At 37.2% G+C, this 27996-nt stretch overlaps 1 protein-coding gene across 1 annotated transcript; it reads right to left on the bottom strand.

Annotated features, from left to right (window-relative positions):
• TMEM47 (transmembrane protein 47) lies at nucleotides 1–27959 on the bottom strand. The gene is made up of 3 exons (XM_005911031.3): nucleotides 27589–27959; nucleotides 12126–12266; nucleotides 1–3339 (listed from the first exon to the last, which is right to left on the bottom strand). The coding sequence occupies exons 1-3, from the start codon at nucleotides 27812–27814 to the stop codon at nucleotides 3161–3163; spliced, it is 546 nt and encodes a 181-aa protein (XP_005911093.2). The 5' UTR covers nucleotides 27815–27959; the 3' UTR covers nucleotides 1–3160.
• Between the last annotated feature and the right edge of the window lie 37 nt (nucleotides 27960–27996).

The raw sequence follows: 27996 nt of genomic DNA, 5'->3' as shown, positions 1-27996 counted from the left end.
TCAGGGAAGCCACTTTTATTTTTATTTTTTCCACATAGATAATTTCATGTCAGCTACAAAAATCATGAAATGAAGAACTAATCGTGAAACTGCAAACTCAAAAACCACTGGATTGATAAACAGGATCTCCCCAACGGACTGTTAAAAAAATAACCAGAATACCATGAATTCATATTTAAGTAGTAAACATGTCATATATTTTAAAATAATAAATATAGAACAGCAGTAGAGAAACTAATAGCATAAACAGCATGGAGTATATTTTATTTTTAAGACAGATGAAATTTCTAGGCACAGTTTTAGGCATTAAAGAGGACACAGAGGCATAGGTTAGTGTGTGCTGCTCTGTACAAAAATACAGTCTGAATAAATTACATTGCTAGCCATACAATTAGACGTCACTTACCAGTCAGCTCATTGCATGTTTAATAATATACAGTTACATGCTAATCCATATATATCATTTATATTTCAAACACATAGGTCTCTCTATATTTGTCTTTAAAATTTACATGTTGAACTTACAAAAAGCTAAATTGCTGTGCAAGAAATCCAAATAACTAGCCCTGCTGAGTACTTTATGCTATATGTAGGTGCGTGTGTCTCTCTCTCTCCCTGACAAACATTGGGATTAGAGTTAATAGTTTGGCTAGTAAGAAAACAATAAACAAACCTAAAGCTGCAAAGACATAATATTATTGTGGGTGAAAAATTCACTTGTGTTTATTCTGATAGACAAAACCGTATTTCAAATGAGCCATGATAACTTTCATGTTGTACTGAACTTGTTAGTAATGAAACACTTTCAACTATTAGTGATGGTAGAAATATAGCAAAGGGCTCTTCACTGGAAAGGGGAAAAAAGTAATATAAGAAATCTACTTTTCATTAAACTGCAAATATGTGTGCCTTGGCTATACCATATTCTGTCATTTCCGGCTTTTTCAAATTGACAGAGAATGAAAATTTGATCAAGACTCGAGATGTGATATTGGTCTAACGGCACCCTGCATCCTCCACTAGGACTAAGAAAAGCGCCTCACTGATGTCAGCAGCAAAGTACTGCTATTCCATTATTCAGGAATAAGGAGACTCTCTCACAACAGAGAGTGTTTAGTAGCTGAAGCCCCTATCCAATAAATATCATATTTCCCATGCTGCTCTGCTAATGTGCAAGTAACTACAGGACAGTCTGGCCCAGATTTTACTATTTCTCAAGAAAATTGCTTCAAAAGATTCTATGATAGTAACATCTTTCTGGAAAATGTTCACTCATAGTTTCTTACGATTCTACACAGGATTATTTACTTTTATACAGTTTTCTCTTTAGAATGCACTTAATTAGTTTTGTCGGTCATTGTTAAAATAAGCCCGGTTCTTCAAATTTACTTCATGATTCCATAGAAAAGTCACAAGATAAGAGGTTTTAAGCATTTGAATAATAAAATAGCGGATTTTTTCCTGTTGTTTTTGGCAACAGTTCTTAAGACAAGCTGAAAGCAGAACTCTGCTTTGGGAGGTAAAGCAAATTATTAAACACTATTGATGTAGTCCTGTTCTTAATGGATTTTGCAACACAACAGAATATAGGTATTTTTTAAATGGTTTCTCCAATGCTTTCTGCAAGAGGGCCAAATAGTGTCCTTGTTAACAAAAATAATTATTTATAACTTTTATATTAGAACTGTATATTTGCTATAAAAATATGTTTATAATTAAACTATCCAAATTCGTATATTAAACAGGATTAACACAAGTTTGCAGTGTAAGATTCGCTGCAAACTTATTCCCTATTATTTCCTTCCATTTGAACAATCAATAAATGATTCCCTTACCACAAATCCATCTTAATTGTGTGCACAAATCAGTTAGCCCATTAGTTAACTTCAGAGGACCAGGTGATAACCAGATGAAAACCAGATGAATTCTACTCCTCTACTGACAATTATATAAACCTATCACTATTCCTTTTTTAATGAAGACATTTAAAATACTTGGGGAAAAAGAAGCCTTCTATTTTAATGACTTTTAAACAAAATGATCATCCTAATTGCTACACTCTTTTGAACTACAGTGCTTACAAAAGAATCATTAATTTTCAGATTAACACCATTTCGATTTTCTTCTTATACAATTCTATTTAACACTTTCCAATGAGAACATAGAGCAAAAGCTTTTATATGCACTTTTGTACAGTAAATAAGTGTGAATACCGATCTAAGCCTCTTAACAACGTGTACAAGGTTAGTGTTCAAATCACTTCACTAGAGCAAATATTAATTTTATGTGCAATAGGCAAATGCAGGTGTAGGGTTAGGGAACAACTTATTACCATTTATACTAACGGCTCACCTTCTATAAAAATACTTAAGCTTGTTACATATGCACAATTGTTTGCTGTAATGTTTGGTAAGTGATTTAAAGGGTACTTAGGACAAAAGCAATCATGCATATTTCTTTCTAGTTGCCCCAGGGAAAACAGAGATTCTCAATTTTTCCTCATTCTAGATATGGCTGAGGCACAATTTCTAACCACATAATGAAATGCACATGTCTCCAAATCTTGACTCCCTTCCCATAGAGATGCTCATTGCCAAAGCATAACCTCCCATTAAAACGTAGGTGGAATATGTATCATTAACCCAGTTACATTCAGAACCCCCGTTAGATGCTGAAGGGAAGTTTACTTTTCAAGAGTTCACTCAAGCAAATAACCAATATAGTCACTAGATGGGATAAGCAGGCGATAAGGACTCTAACAGTGGAATCCTTGTCAGCGCAAAGAACTTCTAAATGTTGTTTATGCCAGCTGTTCCCCTGCAGGCAATAGGAGATTCAGGCATTTCTCATTCCAACTAGTTTCTCACAATAGTTGCTGTCATATAGACCCTTCGCTTGTCAAGAAAAGTGACATGAATATATTGGAAGTTTGCAGCATTTGCCTATATCTAATCAGCTCTCTTAATTTGTGCAGGTCCCTAAAATGGATGTAAAAGCTGGTTATGATGTTGACAGCCAAAAGGCAAAAGATATTAAATCAACTGAGCAAATTGTTTGATGCTCCGCAAGTGTTTTAGAAAATGATGAATTAGAAAAAATGCAGACGTAATCCTTTTGTTGGATGGTTGATTTTTTTTTTTTTAATTTGAGACTATTGGTTCTAGTAATAGTCTTCGTAGTTCTTAGGGTTCAGGCAATAAAGAATGGCACCCCCAAATGAAAATATAGTTGCACCCCAGGCCAGGCCATAACCCCAGTTGAACTCATGGTAAATTTTCAAGCTCACAGTTTCAATGAACTTGATTGGGTACAGAACCAGGCTGCAAACCTGTAAAACAACTGAAAGAAGAAAAACAAATCAAAATTAGGAAAATGTTATTTACAGGAAATAAAATGATATACAAATATACATATGTATGAGAATTACACTTTAATCAAATAAAAAAGTCAAAAATTGGAAGCATTGCTTATTCTAGATGGTATACTTTAAAATACTGACAACTTTTTCTGTTTAACACTATTTCACAGTACAGTAAGGATTACTCTATTAATAAATAGCAAATTACTATAATAGTATTTGATGAAATAGTGTAATATACTAATTTATATGAACATACAAAGTAGTGATTCTCAGTTTACAAACACATATAATTATCACTCTTATGGCAAGTAGTACTAGTTTAGGTAAACTGTTTTACTATATAAAACTTGTAAATAGCTTCCCAAGAATAGTGACCCCAAATACCAGCTAAAAACCTTTGTTACTTATTTATACTCTTGAGAAATTAGGGAATCTGAATTCATTTGTACTGATTAAACTGGTATACTTGTGATTCAAGATGTACTTTTGTTGTTGTCACTTCTCAGTATCAGCTAACTCAGCCCAATATTCGAGAAAATCCTACCTTGATGTCCTTACTTATATTACTATTTTTAGTCTTTTCTTCTCATCTAGTTTATACCTCTCATCTCTTAAAATGGGTCCAAAAGTCATCTTTGTCAAAAGGCACACCGACTCATACCCTATTAGATATAATAGATGACATTTATATATTTATACCTCACTTATTTTCAAAAAAGAATAAAGTCTCTGAAGGCACGGAACATAATCAGACTAGAAAACCTAAGCTAATGATGTCTATCATAACAGGACACAAAACTTAGCTCTTACCTCTTCGTTAAATCTTAATCCTGAGTCCGGGCTAACGGAAATGTGATGAGTCATAGTTAGTAAAATATTTATATGAGAGATGCTGGATTACATAAGAGATGATATCTTCCATTCAAAATCATAACCTTCTAGTTTATGTAACATTACAACTGCTACATAATTTCTCTTTTATTTCAATCAATTTAACAAGAATTTACAAGATGCATCTGCCTTATAGATGCATCTCTACTATATTATGGCTCCCACTCTAAAGAAAGTGACAACCTTTTCCCTGGAAACTCTGAGATACAGTAGTATGTGACATGGGTTGGCAAACTACCAAATCTGGTCTGCTATTTATTTTTGAAAAAAGTTGTACTGGAACACAGGCTCATTCATTTATGTACTGTCCATACTACCATGGCAGAGTTGAATGGATGCACCAGAAACCATGTGGCCCACAAAGCCAGAAGTATTTACTATCTGGCCCTTTATAAAAAAGTTTGCCCATCCCTAATATATAACATAAATTCTGGGTTAAAATGATTCTTCTTTAACTCATCTTAAAAATACCATAAATTCCAAAATGCAACAACAAAAATGTGAATAATGTGTAGGAGGCAAGAATAAACTTTGAAACAGTAAAAAATGATTCAGTTTACATTTTTTAAAAAAGAGCAGCAGGATGGATAGCATGTCTAATTAAACTGGAATTTCATGCTTTAAAATCTACTCTCATCTATTCTCAGTACCTGTAAAATATCATTATTACCAATATGATTAATGTTCCTAGAAAGTCTACATAACAGTCATCTGTCTCTGGCATAAAACTGATGAAATACAGAAGACTCATGAGGGCATGATTCCTCAAAATCATTACTTTCGATAAGGCTCAGACTTGGAGTGACGTGACCTTTCTGAAACCAGATACAAGGATGAGGAGTCATTAGAATACAGACCTGAATGAAGTGAGGGGTGCAGGTCAATACAGTAGGAGGTGAGTGATCCTGGGTAGAGGGCACAGGCAGGTAACAAATGAAGGAGCACATTATGTATAGCGGAATATCAGTAAGGATGCTGCAGATACAGTACAGCAGTAGAAAGCAAGGAAGGGAACAACATGAGATGGGATGGAAAAGACAGCAGGAGGCCATTCAGGAGTGGTCTTGTGAACCATGGTCAGGGGTCTGGATTTTGTTCTAAATGTGATGAGCAGCTCCAATAGGAGTGTGAGCAGAGAAGTAATAACTGATCTGAATTATATTTTAAAAGGATTATATTGCTTCTTTGTCAGTCAGTCCCTGGAGTGAGGTGTTTACCTAGCCTGCTTTTAATACCCATTTCAATGTGTTTTATTTAGCAAATATTTGGCCTCCATGGTGTAATACAAAGATATAGATTCCCTCTAGTGGGAAAAAAAAAATACAACTCCATTAGGCTTCACTGGCCTCCTCCACTCTTCTGAGCAGCTTTCTTAGAGACAGAATTTTGTGTTGTTTGCCAGATGAAAATGACCCTAAAATGCTTTATGCTTCTTAATTATTTTTACTCTCTTTGGAATCACTGAGAAAAATGTGTGTAATGCAAAACTGAGAAAAAATATAAGCCTGCATTTGTAAATGATTTTCTTCATTTAATACAATATACAGATGCAGGTTAAAATGTCTCCTTGACTTTTGGTGAGCTGCAAAGGAAAAAAACAAACAAATCTAGAGTCCAGAACTGAAGAAAATGCCACCATACTCTACCGCCAACCAATGAAACATAACAGATGCTGGTCATGGTATTTTCTATGCTCTATCTCAGAGGCATAAAGTAAAGTTGTGTAGCATTTTAGAATTTGAAGGGAATTTGAGGTTCATTTTATCCCCTCACCCTACTTTTTGGAAAAGAAGCAACAAAACTACCAGCCATGAAATTGTGCAGACAGAAACAAGACAAGAACTCAGAGGTTCTTATGTTATTTCTAGTTTTCTTTAAGGGGATACTTTTCAATGTTTTCTATACTGAAATATTCAAAACACTCATTATTGAAATAGTCAATGTTCTCTAACATGGGGATATTTCAATATTTCAACAAATATTTATTGGACGCCCACTGTATTCTAGGTGAAAGGGATAAGACAGATAAGACATGGCCCATGTCCTTTGATATTTCATACCCTATCATGGATACAGACACACAGATACAAACAAATGCGTTCAACAGTAGTAGTAGAGGCATGTTCACTTAGAATCCATTCATCACGTTTACTGAGCTCTAATGATACTCCAAGTACCACTTCTGCCTGGAGAAAGAAGGGAGCTTCAGAGACAAAGCACTATTTGAACTTGTTCTTGAAGAGAAAGATGAAAAGACCTCTAGGAAGAAAAGACAGCTTGCCATAAAACTTAGATATAAGAGGGTGTGCCTATAGAAAATTCACATGGATAGAATGAAGGGTACAGTCACATGGAGGTGTTTGGTTTAGACTATAAAAGGCTTAGTGTGTCATAAAAAATAATAAGACTGGTTTTTATAGGGAGACATCTCACAGGTTATTTGAACTATAGATGCTGTTGGTACCCTATCCATATACTCTCCTTCTCATCATTCCGCTACATGTCAGCCTGACTTCCAAGTGTCAGCACCTACACTTCTTTGCCTGACTTTTCCCCTGGCCACTAAAGCTACTTTGTCTGACTGTGGGGCAGACACAGTGTTCTGGGGAATTAACACTACTGTTGCCCCATCATCATCATCAACATCCCTTACCAATGACTATCAAAATTGGTTTATAAATACTCCAATTCCCTAGTCTTTCCAGTGAGGTAACTCTGAAGAGCATGTTCTGCGCTGGTTTCCAGAATTTTTCCGGGAAGATGAAGCTCCAGGTGCTTACAGCAACTGGTTTGATAATGTACTGTTTATTGGCTGCCTTCTCTTCCCTGTCTCATTTTTCATATCTGCTCTTTTACCTCCCAGATTAAGTATTTGCACTTGACTCATGCCTTAGATTCTGCCTCCGGGGAAACAAAAAGAGCAAATGATAAGACCAGATTTGTATTTCAGAATTATACCTCATGTGTTTGTGTGCAAGACAGACTAAATGGGGAGGAAACTGGAGAAGAACAGGCCCCTAGGAGGTGAGTCTGGGCATGGATACCTATGCAAAGTGATGATTAGGTAATGTCAGTGGGAAAGGTCAGGGAAAGAAAGACTATAAAAGAAAAACTGAGTAACTGGATTCTAGGAAAGGGAAAGGAAAGACTCACATGAACAGTTTTAAGTAAATAGAAAAATAAAACAAATTAGGGGGAGATTCAAATTTGGGAACTGAGATGTTCCACTTGAGGAAGAGATATTCTCTCAACTAAGGCAGTAATGGTGGTGTATTAAAAAAAAGCTACAGATTTAGAAGATAATTTAAAAGCAGAATTGATTGGACTATCCAGCCAAGTCTTCTATCAAATTTGCATAAGGGAAACAATCATTTGGAAAATAAAAAGCATTTACACAGGAAAGGTTAACAAGAAGCTATCAATTTCCTTCCCTTTTAATTTAATCTGTTACTACTTCAAGGTAAGCAGTACCTATAAAATGAATTATTGATGGTGATACTGTAAATTGTTCTAACCAAAGGGTAGTTTGATATAGATAAAGATCTGCGAATGGAAGAACTCCTTTTTAGTGTGAAATATAAGCTGGACACTGATTTGTCTGTCAAAATCTAGACTTGAGATACCTCCAGCCATCTCACTGCTCCTGATAGGACAGTGTGAAGGGCTGCAAAACACAAGCCTTTAGTCAGAGATGGAAAGCAGGTGCAGGATCCACCCCCCAAAAAATATCCCCATCCTGCATGAACAATCATCTACAGGAGGCTTTCTGCATCAAAAAAAGAAAGGAAACATCCTTAACAATACAATTAGTGGGGATCCTGTTATTTAAAATCTGGATTATGAACGACTCACAATTTCTGCAACTTGTCTTAAAGGCCATGGCAGGGGTGGGGGGTGCGAGGAAGGAAGCACATTCTAACTCCCAGTAGGGCAGGGCCTAGAAAGATTCACAAAACCAGACAACAAAAAAGCGGCCAGAAAAAGGCAACCCTTCTAATTGCACTAAGTTTTTAGTGAGAACTAGATGTCAGGTATCAGAATCTCATCATGCATTATCTGTCACTATCAATTACACAAAAAATAAACACGCTCTACGTCAACTGTACTGGACATGTGCACAGTTTCCAGGATGTACCAGGGTTCAGCCATGCTGGACTGATTAGTCTGTGATCTTTCTAACACTTGGAGTTGCTGCTGTCCTTCAGGTATTGTTCCCAAGAAGATGAAGTGACTTGAGTTATAAGATGGGCCCCAACCACAGTACACAGTTGACAAATGAATTGAAAAATTCAAGGCTGATTCAGCTCTTGTTTTTCTACGTGTTACACATACCCCAAAACAGATGACTTGTGAAACTTCACTTGGGCTCTCAAATCAGAGTGATACCCTGAATTGAAACCCTGGCTCTGTGACTTACTAGTTGGACAACTTCAGAGAATTACTTAACCCTTCTAATCCTGCTTCTTCACTGATAATATAGAGAAAATAAATACCTAATCTTAAGACTGTTATAGCAGAGATAGGAATGTGCCATGGGTCTAGCAGGTGGGTGCCCAGTTAATTATTATCATTATCAACAGCATTATTATAAATAATATATTATTCTGAACTCTGTATTTGTAGGACCAAAAAGTGGAAGAGTTGTAGAACACAGATGATTTAGGTGGGCTGCAGCAATGACTAGCTCTTAGCTCTTCTAGCCATTATTCAAGTAGGTACAAGCCCACCCTAAACCAAGGACCTCAGAGAAAAAGAGAAGATGAAAACCTTTACAATTTGCTTCCCTGTGTTTATAAGACTTAATCACCAGCTTTTAGTAAAAACCTTTAAGAGTATATTATCTAAGGCCAGGATAGTATAGTTGCATACTATAGGCACCCACCATATATTTGTTAAATAAATGAATGAAAAATGAATATATGAAAAATAATTTCCAAACTATTACTTTTTGAGCTGTCTTGGTCTTAAATCTGTGGTCACAGGAAACTTGCTGCTTCATAAATTCCCAAGACAGCAATGGATTAAGAAAAACTGATTTACAGTTAGCTAGTTGTTTTCATGCCTGTCTTTTCCTATCAGATTATAAGCCACACACCTCAATCATTTTTCCATCATTCATTCAACTATTTCCTGAGTGCCCTGGAGTACCAGGCACTGCATATGGTACTGAATTCATGATACAGTTCTGTGTAGAGATGTTTCCAAGTGGTAGTGCTATGTCTGTTTTGACTTTATGTACTACATGTCTTAGCAGAAGCAAAAAAAGAAAAAAGATTTACTTCTTTGTTGAGGTAAATATCATTCCCTATGTGTGTGAATACCAAGATAAGGCTTAATATTATTTGCAGAAGAAAACGTTGTGAGAAAAGCAGAGAAACACAAACCATTTTCAAGTAGACCACAGTGAGTAAAAAGGGAAAACAGCCCCAAATACACGTTTACAAAGAATCACTAAACTGGTGAGACAAGCCAACCACTAGAGTTAAGTATGTTTCATAAGAAGCAAGTAAGATAAACAACTGTGATTTTAGCTAGCATTGTTTCAAATAGGCAGATTTTCCAACTTTGTTAATCTTAACACCCAAATCATAAGTGCATTATTATGTGTAATAAATATCTTTTCCAGAAATCACCTACAGGCAACTCTCATAGCTTTTGCAGATGGGAGAGAGAAACCTTTCCATGACATGTTTCAAATAAACAGTAAGTTCTACCTTGCTTATATGCAAAGTGAACACTAAACTAATGGTATTTCAAAGAAAGCTTCTATAAGCACAGTCTCAAAAGAGAATGAGTAAAATTAAATTTCAGCACATGTACATTTTCAAAATGTAGCAGTATAATGATCATTTTAGGTCTCAGCAGGTAGAATAACATATGAATACTGCTGTAGGAGTTTGTCTTACTATTTTATAATTTACTAATACTTGTGGCAGCGAGAGCTAAAGCAAAAACTTTTTGACCAAATCCATTACCTTTAACTTATATTCATTTACAATGTTTTCTGCTACAACCAGTACTTTCACATTTTCATGAATTTTGCTGTTAAGTGGAAAAAAATATAGAACTTCTGAGGAAAAAACTGGAACTTCTAGTTATTTCTGTAAGAATGTTTATCATAGGTACGTTAAACAACAGACTTCTTTAGTTTCTGCGTATGCCATTATGGGGTAAGTTGAAGGCTAAATGGGATGGTAACTAAGTAGCACAATAACACTGGATATTTACAAGATAATGCCTACCATGCCTCTAAGATCTTCATAAATCAGAAACATATGAGTATTCTAAAAATTGTTCAAAACATAATTCATTTTAAAGAATCATATCATTTCAGAACAATTTATCAAATACTATTATGATCGACTCTCTAATCACTATGTTAATAAATCCTAGCTGCAAAGATAAACTTATACTACAATTAAAATATCTACTTTGTTTCATTCTAATAATAGGAAAAGAGTCTTGGTAAATCCATGAACTGAGAAATAAAGTGGAGAAGAGTGGTAGAATCTTTAGGAGAATCTTCATGGTGTTCACAATAGAGAACTTTATTACACATGAGATCAACAAAATAATGATACTATGGTATCTGCCTAAGAATTCAAAATATTTTTTGTAATAGCGTTTTCTACTCTATTAGACAGTATCTGCCATGCTATTTAGCCAGTTTTATAGGTGTCACAATACAGTGAACAGTCCATAACAGGCACCAAATAAACAGTGACTGAATGAATGAGGGACTCACTAGTGAATGAACCACCAGTTTAAGGTTCAGTAGCCTCCTGGCCCCAGGTCCACCAGTAACTACTATGTGATTTTGAGCAAGTCACTTAAGAGATTTTAACTAGATCTATTTCTACATTCTTTCAGTCCTGTGGAGGTTTGTTTTTTATGACCTTTGCATTCTGACAAGTCCTTATGGGTATAAGAAGACGAACAAAAACAGCAGGGGGCAGCAGAACACTTCTGATTTTATACTTTTTGATCCAATGACCCTTCAAATCCTGAGAAATTTCAGCTATCCCCATCTTTAAACAGCTTTAAAAAATCCATCTAACAGGCTAGATGGTTCTGTCAGTGTCTTCATTATTGAGAGTCACAGAGGCTTATTTTGCAGTCTTCAAATAAGACATGACTGACAGGGTAAATTGAAGGTATCACAAGAATATTTCAGCTGGAGTCATTTTTAAGAATATTTAAGAAGATTCTTATAAATGAAAATTAAACCCATATCAAATAATGTGCTGGGCTTTTAGCTTTATAAGCCCCTTTTCTAAACAGCCCCTGACTTTTAGTAAAACTTTGATTTTACCTGGGTTGATCCAAGCTGTGCTTCACGGAAAGAAGGTTGCTAAATGAATATGCCATTGACCTCACACAACTGAATTGCCTGATGGTTCATGTTATACATCATGATTTTTCAGAGTAACTGTGTTTATTTCAGAACAGATGTGTACCTTTAAGGGGACACATATTGGATTTCTCTTTTGTAGCTTTATGTCAGGAAAAAAAAGATAACACTGCCTGAAGATCATCAATGGGGGCAGTAAAAGGAAGAAAAAAATATATGTGAAGAAAGACTATTGGTAAATACACCTGCTGTAATTCCTAAAGCAAGAGCCCTAGCAAGAGACACTATTTATTCACGTTTTAGTTAGAATTTTAGAAATTGCCACCGTGTTATGTGAAATGCTTTAATACACTGAAAACTGATACTATAATAAGCTTTAGCCAATTTACCCTAAAATATAACAAATGCCTCTGAACCTGTAGGTAAATATAGCAACCACATATTGCTTCTTCATGAGAGGGAAGGATGGTAGAAAGGTTCATGAAACTTTAATACTGGTTTGAAAGTAATGAATATATTTACCTGCTGCAAAAAGCATGACAGCAACAGGTCTATAGAAGCGCCTTCGAGATCCCACGCAGATGGAAATCAAACCCACCAGGAATGCAATGAGAATGATGGCAGCACCACCCAAGAGTAAAGCCAGAGTAGCAATCTGCCAGTCTGCAAAGAAAAAAAGAAAAGCATTGCTTTTTTAAAGCAGTAAACTATGCTCAGCAGCAGTCACCTTGCTACAGCTAAATAGATGCGATTTTACTGCATACTAAACATCCTTTGGGATTTGAAATGTTTTGCAACAAAAATTACTATAAATGTCCTTATTCAGAAGTCTCCTATGTTAAGCTAAGCAGTTTTTAGACCATGGGTTTGCCATGCTTTTCTTCCAAGGATTCTATTAAGCATTCAGACTAAATTTGATGCCCCTTCTACAACCTATTTTCATTATTATTAAATTTTCTATTGAGCTATAACGTGCACAAATCATTAAGTACAGAAAGTAGGGAACTTAATGAATTTTATGTACACAATTATTAAGTACAGAAAGTAGGGAACTTAATGAATTTTATGTACACAATTATTAAGTACAGAAAGTAGGGAACTTAATGAATTTTATGTACACAATTATTAAGTACAGAAAGTAGGGAACTTAATGAATTTTATGTACACACTCATGTAAACACATCCAGATTAAGATATAAAACATTTCTACCACCCAGAAGGTTCTTTTGTGCCCCTCCACAGTCAATAATCACCCTCCCACCTGGGCGACAAACCAACATTATTTGTGTATTCAATTTGATTGTTCTTAAACTTTATGTAAATGCTATCAACACTTTTATGTCTGGCTTTTAACTCTGTGATATTTATTTTGTGTCTGGCTTTTATGTCTCTGATTCTCATTGATGTTGTTGCAGTGGTTGTAGTACTTTTTTTTTTTTTTTTTTGCTGTTCTTTTAGAAATCCTTCCTTTGCACTGAATCCCCACCTCGCAACTTTTTATTTGCCTTTCTTTCCCCCCCATGAAAACAACTCTCCCAGCAAATTAGCATCAGGAAGATTTGTTGTTTGTTTTTTCCTCCTCTCTTTCCTTTCATTCTAATCTTACTGTTACATTTACCACCATAGGGATGGTTTCTGAAAGTAAGTATTCCCAAGGTGCCAGAATGGACTCTAAACAGTTCCCTGACTCCTTTCTTCATTCACACATATTAACAGTAAGCATATACTGACCACTTACTACATGCAGGCCTCTGTACAGATTTAAGAGTCTACCATGCCCTGAATGAAACATAAACCTCGCTGAAATGTATTTGTCACTTCTTATAAAATAGATTTAGAATGAGTATGACAGAAAACTGGCCCATTTTCCATTTTACAAGGGTAGAATGTTCGCTAAGAAGTAGAATGAATATATAAAAGCACCACTCAGCTTAGGAAGCATCATAGAAAATGATACAGTGAACATTCTTCTGTGGGATTTGTTTGGAAGTTCCTCTTCTGACCCTCACCTTAATGTATGTGCAAGAAAGAAAAATAGACTTTAATCCGTGGTTAAATTGCAATACAGTCTATCTAAAGTCAAGAACTCATGATATTTTGATGCTGTACTTTGAAATTATCCCTCCAGAAAGCTTACAAAGTACGCCCTTTGCCACTGCAGGATAAGGGGCAAGTAGAGAAACCTACAATCCCCTAAGATTTACTTCTTTTATTTACACTTACATAACCCTTCCTCAAGCATCCTCTTCCATATCCTCTCCTCCTAGTAAATTCTGGATATATAGCTGGCAGTGAACTAGAACTTGCACAGCGTTCAAGAAACAAACAAACAAGGTGAAAATAGAACACTCCTTAAAATATAAAGATGAATCACCAGAGAGTACAGAGCATTTTTTTATGCCATCTATTTGTAACAAAGCAATATAACTTCAAACAAAAGCATATCTGGCTTTCAATTAAAGTTTAAAAGGATAGCCATACTATGGGGATTTTTTGTTGTTGTTGCTATTGTTCCATAAAAGCATCATGTAGCTTTGAATAAAAAAAAAAAAATAATAGTTCTTACATTTGGAAGTCTCTAAATTTCTTTGAAAAAGTTTATTCATAGCACTATTTTATTGTACTTTAACATAAGAGAATTCCTTCTGAAAAGTTGAAAGTTGAAATTTCTGAATAATAAATCAAATTTTCATGATTATCCAAGAGTTTGAGGTACAAAGAAAATAATAACATCAATCTACCCAGACATCAATCAAATCCCTGGAGACTTTAAGAGCCAATTTTCTGGCTGGAATATTATTTTCATAAAAAAGATTATTGCTTTTAGTAACTTTCTCCAATTTATTTTAAATAAATAAGAATTTTTAAAGTATTAATTTTGTTTAAATCAAGACACAACTAAATATTCACTCACTTAAAAAATATCTTAAAAATATAAGCACAACAGATTGTCTTTTTCTGATAAGCTCTTTCAAATAGCCCCAAAGGCATAAGTTGCCATACATTTGACTATTTCTAATTTTCAATCCGAAATAAAACAGGAATTTTGATCACTTATCTCTACTTTAAATATCCTCAAATAGTAAAAATATGTTATTTATTTGCATTTTGTAAAAAACAAGACTAAGGAAAAAAAACTGGCAAACTTTCCCCTATAAAGGGCCAGATATTAAATATTTTCGGCTTTGCAGGTCATGGCCTCTGTTATAACTATTCAACTCTACCATGCTGTGTGAAAGCAGCCCAAGACAGTATGTAAATAAATGAGCATGGTTGTGCCAAGAAAACTGTATCTACAAAAACAAGTGGGAGGCTGGTTCTGACCCTCAGACTATAGTTTACTGACCTCTGGTCTATGCCTGTGTATCATTTTAAAATGCTAAACTTTCTTCTAGGCCTCTCAGACACAATAATTTCAAGATGAAGTCAATCTGATAAACAGACTAGTACAGGAGTACAAAGTGGTGCTTATCCAGTATAGCAACAGATAACTGCAAAAATAATCCTAATCTCACATAATGTTCAATTTCCTTAACACAGTAATACTTTATTTCATATGGAAAGCCAATAAAGTACAATAGAAGCTACGAGAAGGAAGAGAACCTCTTACAGCATAGGAAATAGTTTTAAAAAGCAAATGAATACAACCAGTTCTGATTTTCTTCTATATGTCCTATATTCACTTCGAGTATTGAGGCTGTAGCTAATGAGAAAGTCACTTCAGACATAGTGAAAAAAGAGCACCAATCCAGCATCTCCACTGTTGTGATATTGCTACTCTTCCCTTTGGGCCACAACCGTAGTTATGCCGGCTCAAGCAGAAAAGTCATTTTTATTTTCCGAGAGAGACTAGACTAGAAGTGGGCCACATATGTCTGCCACTGTCCTGGCCAGAAGCTGAGGCTGAGACTGAAGTATTGAGGTTGTATCCCTGGTGGACAGTGCCAAGTTTGGGGATTGTTGTCATTATAACCATTCAGAATGAATCACTCAGGCAGGTTGCCCAGGACCAAAGCTTTAACTCACTGACCAGCTGAGTATCAATCAATAGGTTGAAAAAGTGGTTTGATACGGCTACCATAGTTAAGAAGGCTCAGGGCAGTTTTCAAGGTTTAGCACCAGTGTCGCTTTCAGTAAACAGCAACAGAATCCAGTGTCCAAATATTAGGACCTGCCTCAGAGGTAAAGTCAGGGACTTTGTAGATTGGTCTGATACCACTTTCCTCTTTCTTAACTGAACAAAACTAGGAAATGGGGAATAAAACAAATCAAAAATACTTTTACAGATAACTACTAATGGCCATTAATTAATAGGCTGGGATTCCTGTTTACAAAGATATATATTTACTTACCTAGCAAATGTAGATTTAATAAGGATATATACATATAAAATGTTTTGTTATATACTATAGGACTTGGCCAATTTCACATTAATAGCATAATAAATGACCAAAAATCTCTATGCGAATTGCTTTTTCCATTAGAAGGTTTACATGCCACAAATACTTACTATCCCACGTTCAGTATCTACAAAACAAATTGAAATATCATAAAATTCTCAATTTTCAGCTCCATTTCTTCAAAAAAATCATCTATTTTAAGTTCTCATAATTGGTTCATTTCTGTATCAATCTTAGTTCCCCAATTTTATAGCCCCCACAGTATTTAATCAGATGAAGTGTTAAGAGTCCTTAGAGATTTATTACTCTGCATTAGTTTTATACATTTCTATAAATGATAAACTGATACTGTAGTGGAGCAGTGAACATAAACCAGCTCTGCAGAACATCAGCGGCCATAGTGCTGTTTCACAAACTGCAGTGCTCCGTACAATTAAAACTGGTCATTGTTCAATGTCAGGCCAGCTGATTTGAAACCTGAGTCTGGTTTCTAAGACCTGAGCAAATAAGTGATAATCGGTTTTGAGGAAATAATGTATAGCCTTGGTCCATAAACTGGTTAGGTCTCAAACAGGCTGGAAGCAATGTTTTGGAAATGGAAATACAACCTGAAATGAGGCTGCCATTTCAGGTTGTACTTCCACCTAAGAGTATTTTGGCAAAACTGACACAGTGACACACTGGAGGCATTGGCACTGCCCCTACCAAAGTCAAGGCTTAAGATAAGTATGCACTTCCCTATGAGAGCTTTCTCTAAAAGAAGAAAAAAAGGAAAAGGAAAAAATAATAAATATATATATATATATATATAAAATACACACACAATTTTATAATTTCCCTGTAGTAAAAGAATAAAAATTGGGCAGTCCTTATATCATAACATCAAGTCCAACATTAATATGCAACTCAGGAATTAAATTCAAATCCTCTTTCAAGGTATTTTTATTAGCTAGTGCCAGAGCCTCCAATGTCTATAAATGCTTTAGTATTCTGCAGAATTGTGCTGACTTACTTAACAGTCTAATACATGAGACTGGCCTGAAATTGCTACTGCATTATGAAAATTCTATGGGCCACATTACAGCTGCCAAATTGGAGACTTCACATTCCCTTGGGGAATTCATGGTCAAAATTTACTTCCGATTTTCGGGAAAGGCAAAATCTAAATGATGATACATTTTCCACACTTTTTTGAGCCAAGGTCAGTGTACCACACCAATGCCTAAAGCTTTCCTTCACCTGTCTTATTTCAAAACCTTTACCTCATCAAACACTGGCTAATTTATTTAATTCTGTAGGTATTGTTTATACACTAAGATGAGTTCTACATATGTAAATCCCTGAGCACACAACTGTCACTTCTCTAGCAAATTAGATATAATTAAAAAGTAATGAAGAAACAGATTTTTACCCTTATAAATTCAGCTCCCACAGCTGGACTGGGTAGTACTTCCCCAAGTGTATTCTAATGTTTTAATGCACGATTCTCACTATTCCTATAATTCTCATCACAAAGTAAAATATTGATTTTAATAACTTTTATAGTTACATTCAAATTTGCCAGACAGGCACTTATATATTTACCTTTGAATTCTGCAGAAGAATATTAACCAAAACGGTATCTATAATTGCAATAAAAATCATTCCGTCTTCAACCTAGAAGAGTATTCTCTCCTATGATCTTGACACTGCCTCACAAGTTATCCAAAAGTTCTCGCTAAAGTTTAGTCTGCATTTGGCAGATGAAATGGAAAACCAGAACCATTACTGAGGGACTTTAAACTTTGTTTTCTTGGCTAAGTTGCATCCTGACCTAAATCCGTCAGCATTGCATTAATTTTCCACTGTTCCATGAGATACAAAAAAAGGCAGCCAAAAGAAGAGTCTGGATTCTAACTTCAAAAATTAAAAGGACCATCTCTTTTCTCAAACAACTAATATCAAAACTAACATTCTTCACGTGCAAACAAATATTCATGGCCAATAACTATGTGTCTTTCATAAAATGACAGAGTTTAGACACTGTGCAGCGGATTGCAGAAAGTTAAGTGGAACCTACTTTAAAACTCATGTTAATCAAGTTGGCAACAATACAATTTAAGTCTTACTCTTTAGGCCCATCTTTGGATTAAAAAAAATGGGTCAAAAGTACAGTACCAACTTGATTTTAAACACATAAATGACCCCAAGTAACCATCAAAATACAAAATACAACAATTCTAATGCTCAAAGTACAGGTCAATTTTACTAACATTTTGGTGGTAATTCTGGTGGTCTAAGAGTGCCAAACAGGCTATCAATTTTCAATCTGTGACAGTTACGTTCAAGGCTTTTGAGTTGTTTTGTGTTGATGCTTGATGAACACACATTCTTTTTCCTTTATAAAGGGGCACTTCAGCTCAGCTGCTTCACAGAATTTGGAGGAAATATGATTTATCTTCTAAACACCGTATCATATGGTGTTTTTTTCCCCCAAATAAAACCACTGTATACAGTGCTTAGCAAAAGCCCTACTATTAGAGTATGTTTCAGTACTTAGACAAAAAAGAAAGACACCATTACTGCTAATGAGTGCTGTTTCTTACCAAGTATTATATCAGAAAGCTTACATCTGCATTTGATGGTAACTAATATTAATGGGTACTAGTATTTCTCAATGGAGAGGGCACTGGCGACCCACTCCAGTACTCTTGCCTGGAAAATCCCATGGACAGAGGAGCCTGGTAGGCTGCAGTCCATGGGGTCGCAAAGAGTCAGACGCGACTAAGCGACTTCACTTTCACTTTTCACTTTTATGCATTGGAGAAGGAAATGGCAACCCACTCCAGTGTTCTTGCCTGGAGAATCCCAGGGACGGCGGAGCCTGGTGGGCTGCTGTCTGTGGGGTCACACAGAGTCGGACACGACTGAAGTGACTTAGCAGCAGCAGCAGCAGTATTTCTCAACAGTAATTACTAATCATAGTACATAAACTTGTGATGTGTTTGTTACATCAAAGATTGTTCCTTCTCCATTCTTTGGAAAAAACCTAAGAAAGTTACAATTTGAATAACTTCATTATTTGGAAAAACAACAAGAAGAAAATCCATGCCAAGACTAAGAGTGGGTGACCTGCCTCTAAGCAACTAAAAAGCTTTTGTGATGGGTTTAGTGTAGCTAATAATAATCAAAGAGCAGATGGATGACAGCCAGCCAGTCACCCACGATCAGTATTAAGACACCCCTAGTAAATATGGAGGGACAAGTTTGGCAAGCTAGTGCTCCTACCAGTTCCCTGTCAACAAGCTTCTTTAGATGAGGGCCCTTCTTTGTCCCCCTGCAAAAGGTGAATTTATATTTATTTTCTCCTTCATACTACTTCGTACTTTTATATTATTTCGTCAACTTGTTTAAAAGAAGCCGTTTGTTTCATTAATCACCTTGCTCTCACCACCAGAAAGACTGGTTGACTTTGTACCAGGACAAAGCCCACTCCCTGCTAGGAAGTCAATGAATACGTTTCAACGAAGTTAACTCCTTGGATACATTAGAGGAGATAGGAAAGACCCTCCCTGGACATTCTCCCTTTAAGTCACCTCTTAGTGCTAGGAATAGACTCCAGGTTGCACTCACAAAGTGCTATGCATGACAATGAACATTTGGTTTAAGGACCTTAAAACATGACAGAAAAATCCTCCGATGGAAATTTGAGTTCTTTCGTGGGTGTGCTTTTTCATGCATAGAGACTATGTGACTTGAGGTCCTAACTTCTATTTTGTATCATCGTTTTGCCTAACATATATTTTATAAAGATAGAATCAATATATGTGACATTATCTTGAAAAAATGGCTCATTAAACTATCATTTAAAATCTCACAACAGTTAATAAGCTGTTAGAGACAAAATAATCTAGATATATTTTTTCCTGGTTTTCTGGGAACCATGGATGCTTCATTTTTGTTGGGGTTATTGTTTTATTAATGAGAGTCTTTGGTGCCAAAAGCAACACTACAATAGAACAGAAAATTGATGGTCTACTAATGTCTCAAAATTCCCAAACAAATATAGCAGCTAAAAAGGGTAAAGAAGGTGTCCTTGTCTAATTTTCAAGGGAGATGATTCAATACTTTGAAAAGACTGGTAAGATTTAACTGTCCATGACCTTTGACATGTGAGGATGAAATTCTGCTTAAGGAAAAATCTGTCACTTGATAAATAAGTGTATCTTTAAAAAAAATAAAACCAGAATGCAGTAATAAGTTGATCTAGTAAAATTTATTTGCATATAATCAATTTAAGAAACTTGCATGGCTGGCTTCCAAAGGCTTTTTTGGAAGTGGTTTTCAACTTAAAATTAAGCAGTTGTTTTAAAGTAGACGATTGTGGAGAAATTTAAAGAAAAATAATTTTTTGTTGATTTTTAAGGACTAGCCACAGCAACTGTAAATTTTGATGATAAACAAATAAACATGATGATGATAAACATATATAAGTCTATTTGAAAACTCTTTAAATTCCATAGGAAAATGAAATCTTGGATGATAAATAATCTTGTAAAAAGTAGATACCTATTTCACAGTACTCCTTAACTTCTTCACCAAAGCTCCATATATGATGTGCTGTGTGTGCTAAGTCGCTTCAGTTGCGTTCGACCCTTTGCGACCCCATGGTCTGTAGCCCCCCAGGTTCCGCTGTCCATGGGATTCTCCAGGCAAGAATACTGGAATGGGTTGTCATTTCCACCTCCAGAGGATCTTCCTGATCCAGGGATCAAACCCACATCTCTTATGTATCCTACGTAGGCAGAAGGGTTCTTTACTGCTGGTGCCACCTGGGAAGCCCTTCCATACATCATGGTAGTCAACAAACCTTCACACACCTAGAGATAGCTATCCGCAATATCACTGGAAATTTTGAAAACCCATCCTGCAAAAATACTACGGCTAAGTACAATCTCTCTATTGAGTCTTTACTATTTTGTCTCACCTCATTTTTTTATCTATGCAATAAATTCAATTGGGCAAGATTATTTAAAAATATCTTTTCTAGTCCAAATGTGCTATGATTCTGTGATTCAACATATAGGCAATTATCAAAAGAATCATGTTATTAAAATAAAAAAAAACAAGCAAACAAAAAACCTCTGCAACTCTCATACCTTTCTAGCACTATAAAATTTAACTACTGTCTGGAATTTTTAACTTTGTAACATTGTAGTGTTCATGTACAAACCATTTCATCAGACTCATACAAAACTTTCTAAAATGGCAAAAATTTTATCATGCAACATAAAGTATCAAATTAAGAAGCCAGATGGGGGCTTCCCAGGTAGCTCAGTGGTAAAGAATCAACTTGCCAATGCAGGAGACATGAGTTTGATCCCTGGGTCGGGACGATCCACTGGAGAAGGGAATGGCAACCCACTCCAGTTTTCCTGCCTGTAGAATTCAGTGGACAGAGGAGCCTGGTGGGCTACAGTCCATGGGGTCACAAAGAGTTGGACACAACTGAGCATGCACACATGCATTCTCAATCAGTTTGATCCTTTTGAGACTATAAACCAAAAATGACTTAAGGTGTTTATATATAGACAGAGAAAAGCATTGTCTGTTTGTAGGCAATTTAGGTTCTTGAGTTCATTTCCTTCCAAATCCAGAGTAATCCCATACAAGTGACTAATCATTAAAGCCATGTGTTGGTTGAGGGCAGCTTTTACCCCAGCCAAACATTATTTATAGAATTGATTCAAAGTTCTCAAAGAAAGGAGCTATGTAGTTGTCTTTGTTCTTCAGAGGCAATAAAGAAAGAAGGCAGATTTGTAGTTAGACTCTAGTGCCAGACTAGCAAACGTGGCCCAACAGCATTTCCTATCCTACATGCTTTTCTACAATGTGACCTTGCCACTGCTCCATTAAGAAATAGAACCCAGTTCTCTTCCCCTGGAATCTGGGCTGTACATATGGCTCCTCTGATTTCCCAGGCTGGTTCTGAAAGGAGACTGGTTCTTTTCCAACCCTTGCTCTCAGGAAAACTACTCATCCTGTAAGAAGTCAACTATCCCGAGACCACCATGCTAGACAGGCCAGTCCCAGCTGAGTCCAGCCTCCCAGCCATTCCCACCAATGTGTCAAAGCTCGTGAAACCATTTGGAAGAGGATCCTGCAGTTCTGCATGTTCTAGTTTCCAGCCATTCAAATCACCCTGGGCCCCAGCTCCAGACATCCAAGAGCAGAGACAAGCCATCCTCATCACACCCTATCTTAATTCCTGACCCACCAAAGTCATGGACATTATAAAATAAATGTTATTTGACACCACTAACTTTGGAGGTGGTTTGTTTTCCAGTTTTAATAACTGGAACACTCTTGGAAAAAACCTTTCTCTACCACCGATTGAGAACTTGGTAAATGTACAAAAATGCCTAGCCTTCTTGCCTGGAAAATTCAATGGACGGAGGAGCCTGGTAGGCTACCGTCCATGGGGTCGAAAAAGAGTTGGACACGACTGAGCCACTTCACTTTCACTTTCTCAATAATATATGACGTAGCATTACCTACATTTCAAATTTATTCAATACTGGGAATAAGTGAGATGTCTGGCCTGGAATAGTACTGAATAAAAGGCAGATAGTAGGTAATAATTTTGTGATTAGGATCAACCAAGAGCACTGTTAAATGCTGAGTAGTACCTTTCAAAATTTAAATTTGAGATGAACAACATATTTAATCATTCGGTGTGAAAAAAAAAAAAAGCTTACCACCTAAGGAAGAAAAAGTCCTCAATTAATGAAAAAGAATATATCATTTTGGGTTTGCTTCTCTGAATATACAATAAGGAAGAAATGCAACCCTAATGAGCAGGTATGTATGTATATTTAATCTTCATGGCAAACCATGTGAAGATGTTAAGTAAGTTTTATGAGGTCATATGATTGGAAGTGGCCAAGTTCAGGGCAGTTTGAATCCAAAGCCTCCCTCGTGTATTCTTCACAACACTACTCTGCCGTCTTACAGGATTATGCTATAATTTAGGATAGTTCATACAAACATTGCTGTGATATTCAAGTTATATAATCCAGGGACTTATTTGGGAACAGTAGTCCATAGGGTCTCGAAGAGTCGGACATGACCTAGCAACCGAACACCACCACCACCAAGCCCACTTAGGGAAATGGTGGAGTACTAGATATATTAGTGAAAAGGATTGTTGTTGTGGCTGTTGTTTAGTCACTAAGTTGTGTCCGACTCTTTGTGACCCCCATGGACTACAATACTCCAGGGTTCCCTGGCTTACTCACTATTAAACTTGAAAGTGATTCTTCAAATTTATTCCTGACAGCAGGCAAAATCTTTTGCTTGAAATATGCTTTTGTTTGTTTCAGTTTGGTTTTGAAAAGTTTTATGAAAGGCCAGGCTTCTCACATATTCATCAAATCCCTTAGATGACAAAGACTGATCTAAATGGCCCCCTGGAGATTACAATCATTCTATGATTGTGAGCAAAAGAGGAATTATATCTACCCACAAATTAAAATGTCCTTTGTAAAAGTCAATCTGGGGAACTTCAGAATCTTAGGAGACCTTAAAAGAAAATCACCATGAGGATCTTGAAATGTTATACTTCGTTTTCTCTGGATTATTAAACAAGAAAGTTTCAATGCTAAGTGCTGCTCTTTGAATAATTTTCCATCAGTCTACACTGTATAGGTTAAATAAATTCTTTTGTTCTAGTTCGTTCTTTTTTAGGAAGCCAGAATAGAGCATAACTGTCATGACCTCCCCGGCTTGCCAAGCTATTTGTAAACATGCATCAGTATCAACTCATTTCAAGCAACAAGCTGAACCTTCCCTGAAGTAAATCATATTGTGAAGTTTTCCAAGGAAATCCAGTTTCCCAATTAAAGTATGGATTCAAAATATGCATACATGATACACATCTGAACTCAGAACCACTGTACCTCAAGTTTTCTAAGATTTGCAGGTGTTTAGACAGGTTTTCTTATAATGCCTTTTAAAGTGGATTTTTATATCAGTTTTTTAAAAATGAGCTACATACAAAGCACTCTTAAAAGAACCCCTGTCAACTGAAAATAATAATATTCACCTGTCATTAGCATACAGTGCACTGCCATTTCAAAACTGCTAGTGACTCATGTTATAAATATAGCTATTTTTAGGACAGTGCATGGATGATGTTAACAATATTGTATGAAAAAGGCACTATCTGATCAAGTATTTTGTGGATAGAAAGATAGATAATTGCCACTTGTTATATTCCAAAATTACTCTCAGTAAATTGTGTTCATTTGGCCATCTGCACATACTTGCATTTTGCTTAGTCAATAAGTAACACAGACATCAAAAAAGCAATCTGATTTATATGAAATAGCTATGTATTTATAAATTTTATAAAAGAAACATAAAATCACCCAAAGAGGTTATACAGCATGTTTGAAGTTAAGTTTAGGGTATCAGCATTCTGTATACACTGAGTAATCCTATTTGTACTAAGGATTTCTCTTGTAATTGCTATGGCTGTGAAACTCTATACAAATTATATTCTAGAAAAAAAGTTATCTAAATTAAATGTGACTAAACAAATGTCTAAAACATTACTATCATTTAAAAGAAATATTTAAGATGCATTAAAACACTGCCAAAATCAGAAGTGGGGAAAACCATCCTTAGAAATTCTGTGGCTGACAGCCATGTGAGGACTACCTATTCTAAACTTCCTAACAAACATACTTTATCTTTTTTCTTTTTTCTTTTCGTGTTTTCACTGTGAATGCCAGTCTATTAGCCATTTTCTCATTGGTCTTTTTGGGAAATTTATAGCTTAAAGATGAATGCCTGGGCAGTCCCCCATATACAGAATTGGGACACCAGAGAAAAGCATTCCGGTTGACCGACACCAACTGGTTCATACTAGAAGTGCTGACGCAACCTTCAATACACCAGGACAAAAAAGGCATGGTTCTGCTTTTGCTTAAAACCATAAAACAGGTTATAAGCAGTAAACGACGCATATTTGGTACCAAAATTAAAAACGCACCTGTAAAAATAATGGCTGAGAGGAAAGTTTCTGTAAAAACTGGGCCTAAGTAGGACACACCGTCATCAGTAGAAACATGCCTGAAATTTCCCTTCTGTATTTACAAGCTTGCCTCTTCACGGCAGTTTTAGTTCTAATTAAGACAAAGGTTTTTAATTAAGCCCTGAAGATGCTGGTAAAGGGCCTTCAGTAAAACTGTCCTTGGTGGTTCCTCCTGAGGTAATTCATTTCGAGAGACAATGAAGTGGATCTCTTAAAATCTTCAGAGAAGACATTGCCCTCCCTGCTATTCAACACAGCAAACAGACTGAGAAAAGCTGCCTGCCCTTTGGAACGGGCAAGAAAAGAACTGCTCGTTTCACTTCAAGCTTCCCCCCTTGTTTCAGAATACTGGTGAACAGAAGCTTCAAGTCCACCAAACACTATAAGAAAACAGACTTTGTAAAGTGGCGAGATGGAGCAATTTTCCATATTGTGTTTCCTTTCCTCCTGCACCCTTCCCACCCACCACCATGGGGAGGAAAAACGAACTGCTACTACATAAAGCAAGTCAAGAACTTGTTTCAGATAGCCTCCAACCAAACCATCTCCACCACCCCCGTTCGCTTCTGAGGTATACTTTTTTCCTAGGATAAAAACTATTTTCAGGAACGAAAAAAGAAATAAATGCTGGAGTATGATTTTCTGCAAGAGGATAGAATAACGGGCTCAGAGGGGAAAAAAAATCAGAAACTGTACCAGTCTCTGATTTTTACCTTGCAGAGTCCTATTATCACTATATTTGCATTAAGCTTGTGTCTCCCTATTTCCATGCTTCGAGAGGAAAAAAGCAGAGATAAATGGGTATGGAGGCAATTAAGGAAATTAGCAAACACTGCAGACGCTCAACAAACTCGAGCTGTCTTCTCCCCATTCCCCACATTCCTGGTCGAGAGAAAAGGGCCTGAAAAGAAAATGAGAGTTGAAGCTAGTTTCTCTAACCTTTCTGAAAAGTCTTTATGCAATAAGGGGGCTATTATTTCAGGAGACAGTGAGAAAGGGGCAAACGATTCACGTTGCTAAGGAGACGTGCTGAAGCTGGCATTCCTACATAAATTTCCATTTCTACTGGAGTAGAGAAAGAAAAGATATTCTCTCCAAAGTTTATTTGGATCCCCTGGTTACTGAAGAAAGGCATTTTACCGATTTATTTTATCTTTAGTTGTAAACAACCAACCCTGAAAGAATTAAAAGACCTAAATGTTGACCTCCCGCTGCCAACCAGTCCCCTCCACAGTGAATTAAGCAACAAAGCAAAATCCTTCAATGGAAATTTTGAGGTAATATCAAAGAAAAAAGCCTTTTGTAAGTAAACACAATCAAATTTATGGAAGAAACTAAAGCAAGTGAACTAATTTCCCTTATAACAAGAAAAGAAAGACAAAAGTAAATCTGATTTTTGTGGCTTTTTTTCCTATTTTAACTTGCCTAGAACTTGACACGTTTTCAGTAAAGCTTTATAAACAGTCCCAGAGAAGACATGAAACTGTCACGAAGAAATTTAATGAGTTTCTCAGGGGTGCACGTGTAGGTGTGTAAAATCACAGCCAGGTCCTCTTTTATTCCCCTTTCTCTGCACAGACACCAGCAGTTGAAGAATCAAGATTAGCAAGGAATAGCGGTTTGCAGGAAGAAATCCGAATTTTGGCAGGTTTCTGCTAAGGGCGTAACTGGAGTGCAGGGGAAGGCAACCGGGGCTCAAGGAGAGAGTAAAGCAGTAAAGCCGCCCCCCTCCCCTGGGGACTACCTTCTCCATCCTCCACCCCATCCCTTTGCAGCTTCCAGTACTGCCTGAATAAGCCACAACTTTCCAGGCATCTTGTGAGTACCTCACGCAGAAGGGAAAGATCTGGAGGACAGAGAAGGCATTTGGAGTGGGAAAGAAGGAAGAGCAACTCTTAACCAAGGACCGTGTCACCAAAAAAGGAAAGGAAATTAAAGCCTGTCCCTCTCCCAACTTTCCACATCCCTCAAAAATTTAAGGAACTAAAATCCAAACCGAAACTCATCGGGGACAAGCCAGATAAAGAGGAGGACAACAGACAGAAACGCGGGCACCAAGAGGTAAACTCAGGCAAATTTCTCCTAGAGAGGAAAGTGGGGAAGGCAGAGAGCCCACAGCATCCCGGTGGAGTTGGGGCGCTTTTACTTTTTTTTTAACGGGGATGTGTAAGGCGTTTCATTTTCAACACAACCCCACGGTTCTCGCCTGAAATGATAACAATTACCCAGAATAGCATACGTGTTACTCCAGAGCCGGAGGAATGGCCACGGAGGAGAGGGCGTGGGGCATCGCACTAGGTTCGGCGACCCGGACTGGGGAGAGGGGAGGGGTGGGGATCGGAGAGGTGGCTGGAGCCCGAGAATCCGCGAAGGGCCAGCATGAAGGGGACGGACTAGGGTCGGGGTACACAGAATAGGGGGTGGGAGGTAGAGGAGGTAGCCGTCCAGGCAGCGGGGCGCGGGGCGGTCCGGGGCGGGAGACAGGGGTCGCGGCGCGCCGGGCCCTCACCGCTGCTGAGCGTGGACTCGCAGTGCCAGATGTCCAAGCTGGCGGGTTTCCGGCAGGACTCCCACAGGGACAGGTAGTACTGGTGGTCGGCCGTGACCCAGGCCGGGCTCAGCACGGCCCCCAGATCCAGACACAGCGCCAGGAAGATGCACACCAGCCCGACCAGCTTCAGCGGGGTCAACACCGACACGCGCACCTCCTCCATGCCGCTGCCCGCCGAAGCCATGCCCCGGGCGCCGCAGCCGGCCCGCCCCGCGGGAGACGAGGACGCCTGGCGGGTCCGGAGAGCCGGGAGCCTGACCTCCCACGGAGGGAAGCAGCCGAGCCGCCGCGCGCGCGGGGACTCGCTCCCTCGGAGCTCCGCGCGCTTCTCGCCGCGCCGCGAAGGTGGGTCTGTGGGACGGGCGG

The sequence above is a fragment of the Bos mutus genome, chromosome X, assembly GCF_027580195.1.
Source record: "Bos mutus isolate GX-2022 chromosome X, NWIPB_WYAK_1.1, whole genome shotgun sequence".
Taxonomy (NCBI): domain Eukaryota; kingdom Metazoa; phylum Chordata; class Mammalia; order Artiodactyla; family Bovidae; genus Bos; species Bos mutus.
This window is presented reverse-complemented; position numbering and strand designations above follow the sequence as displayed.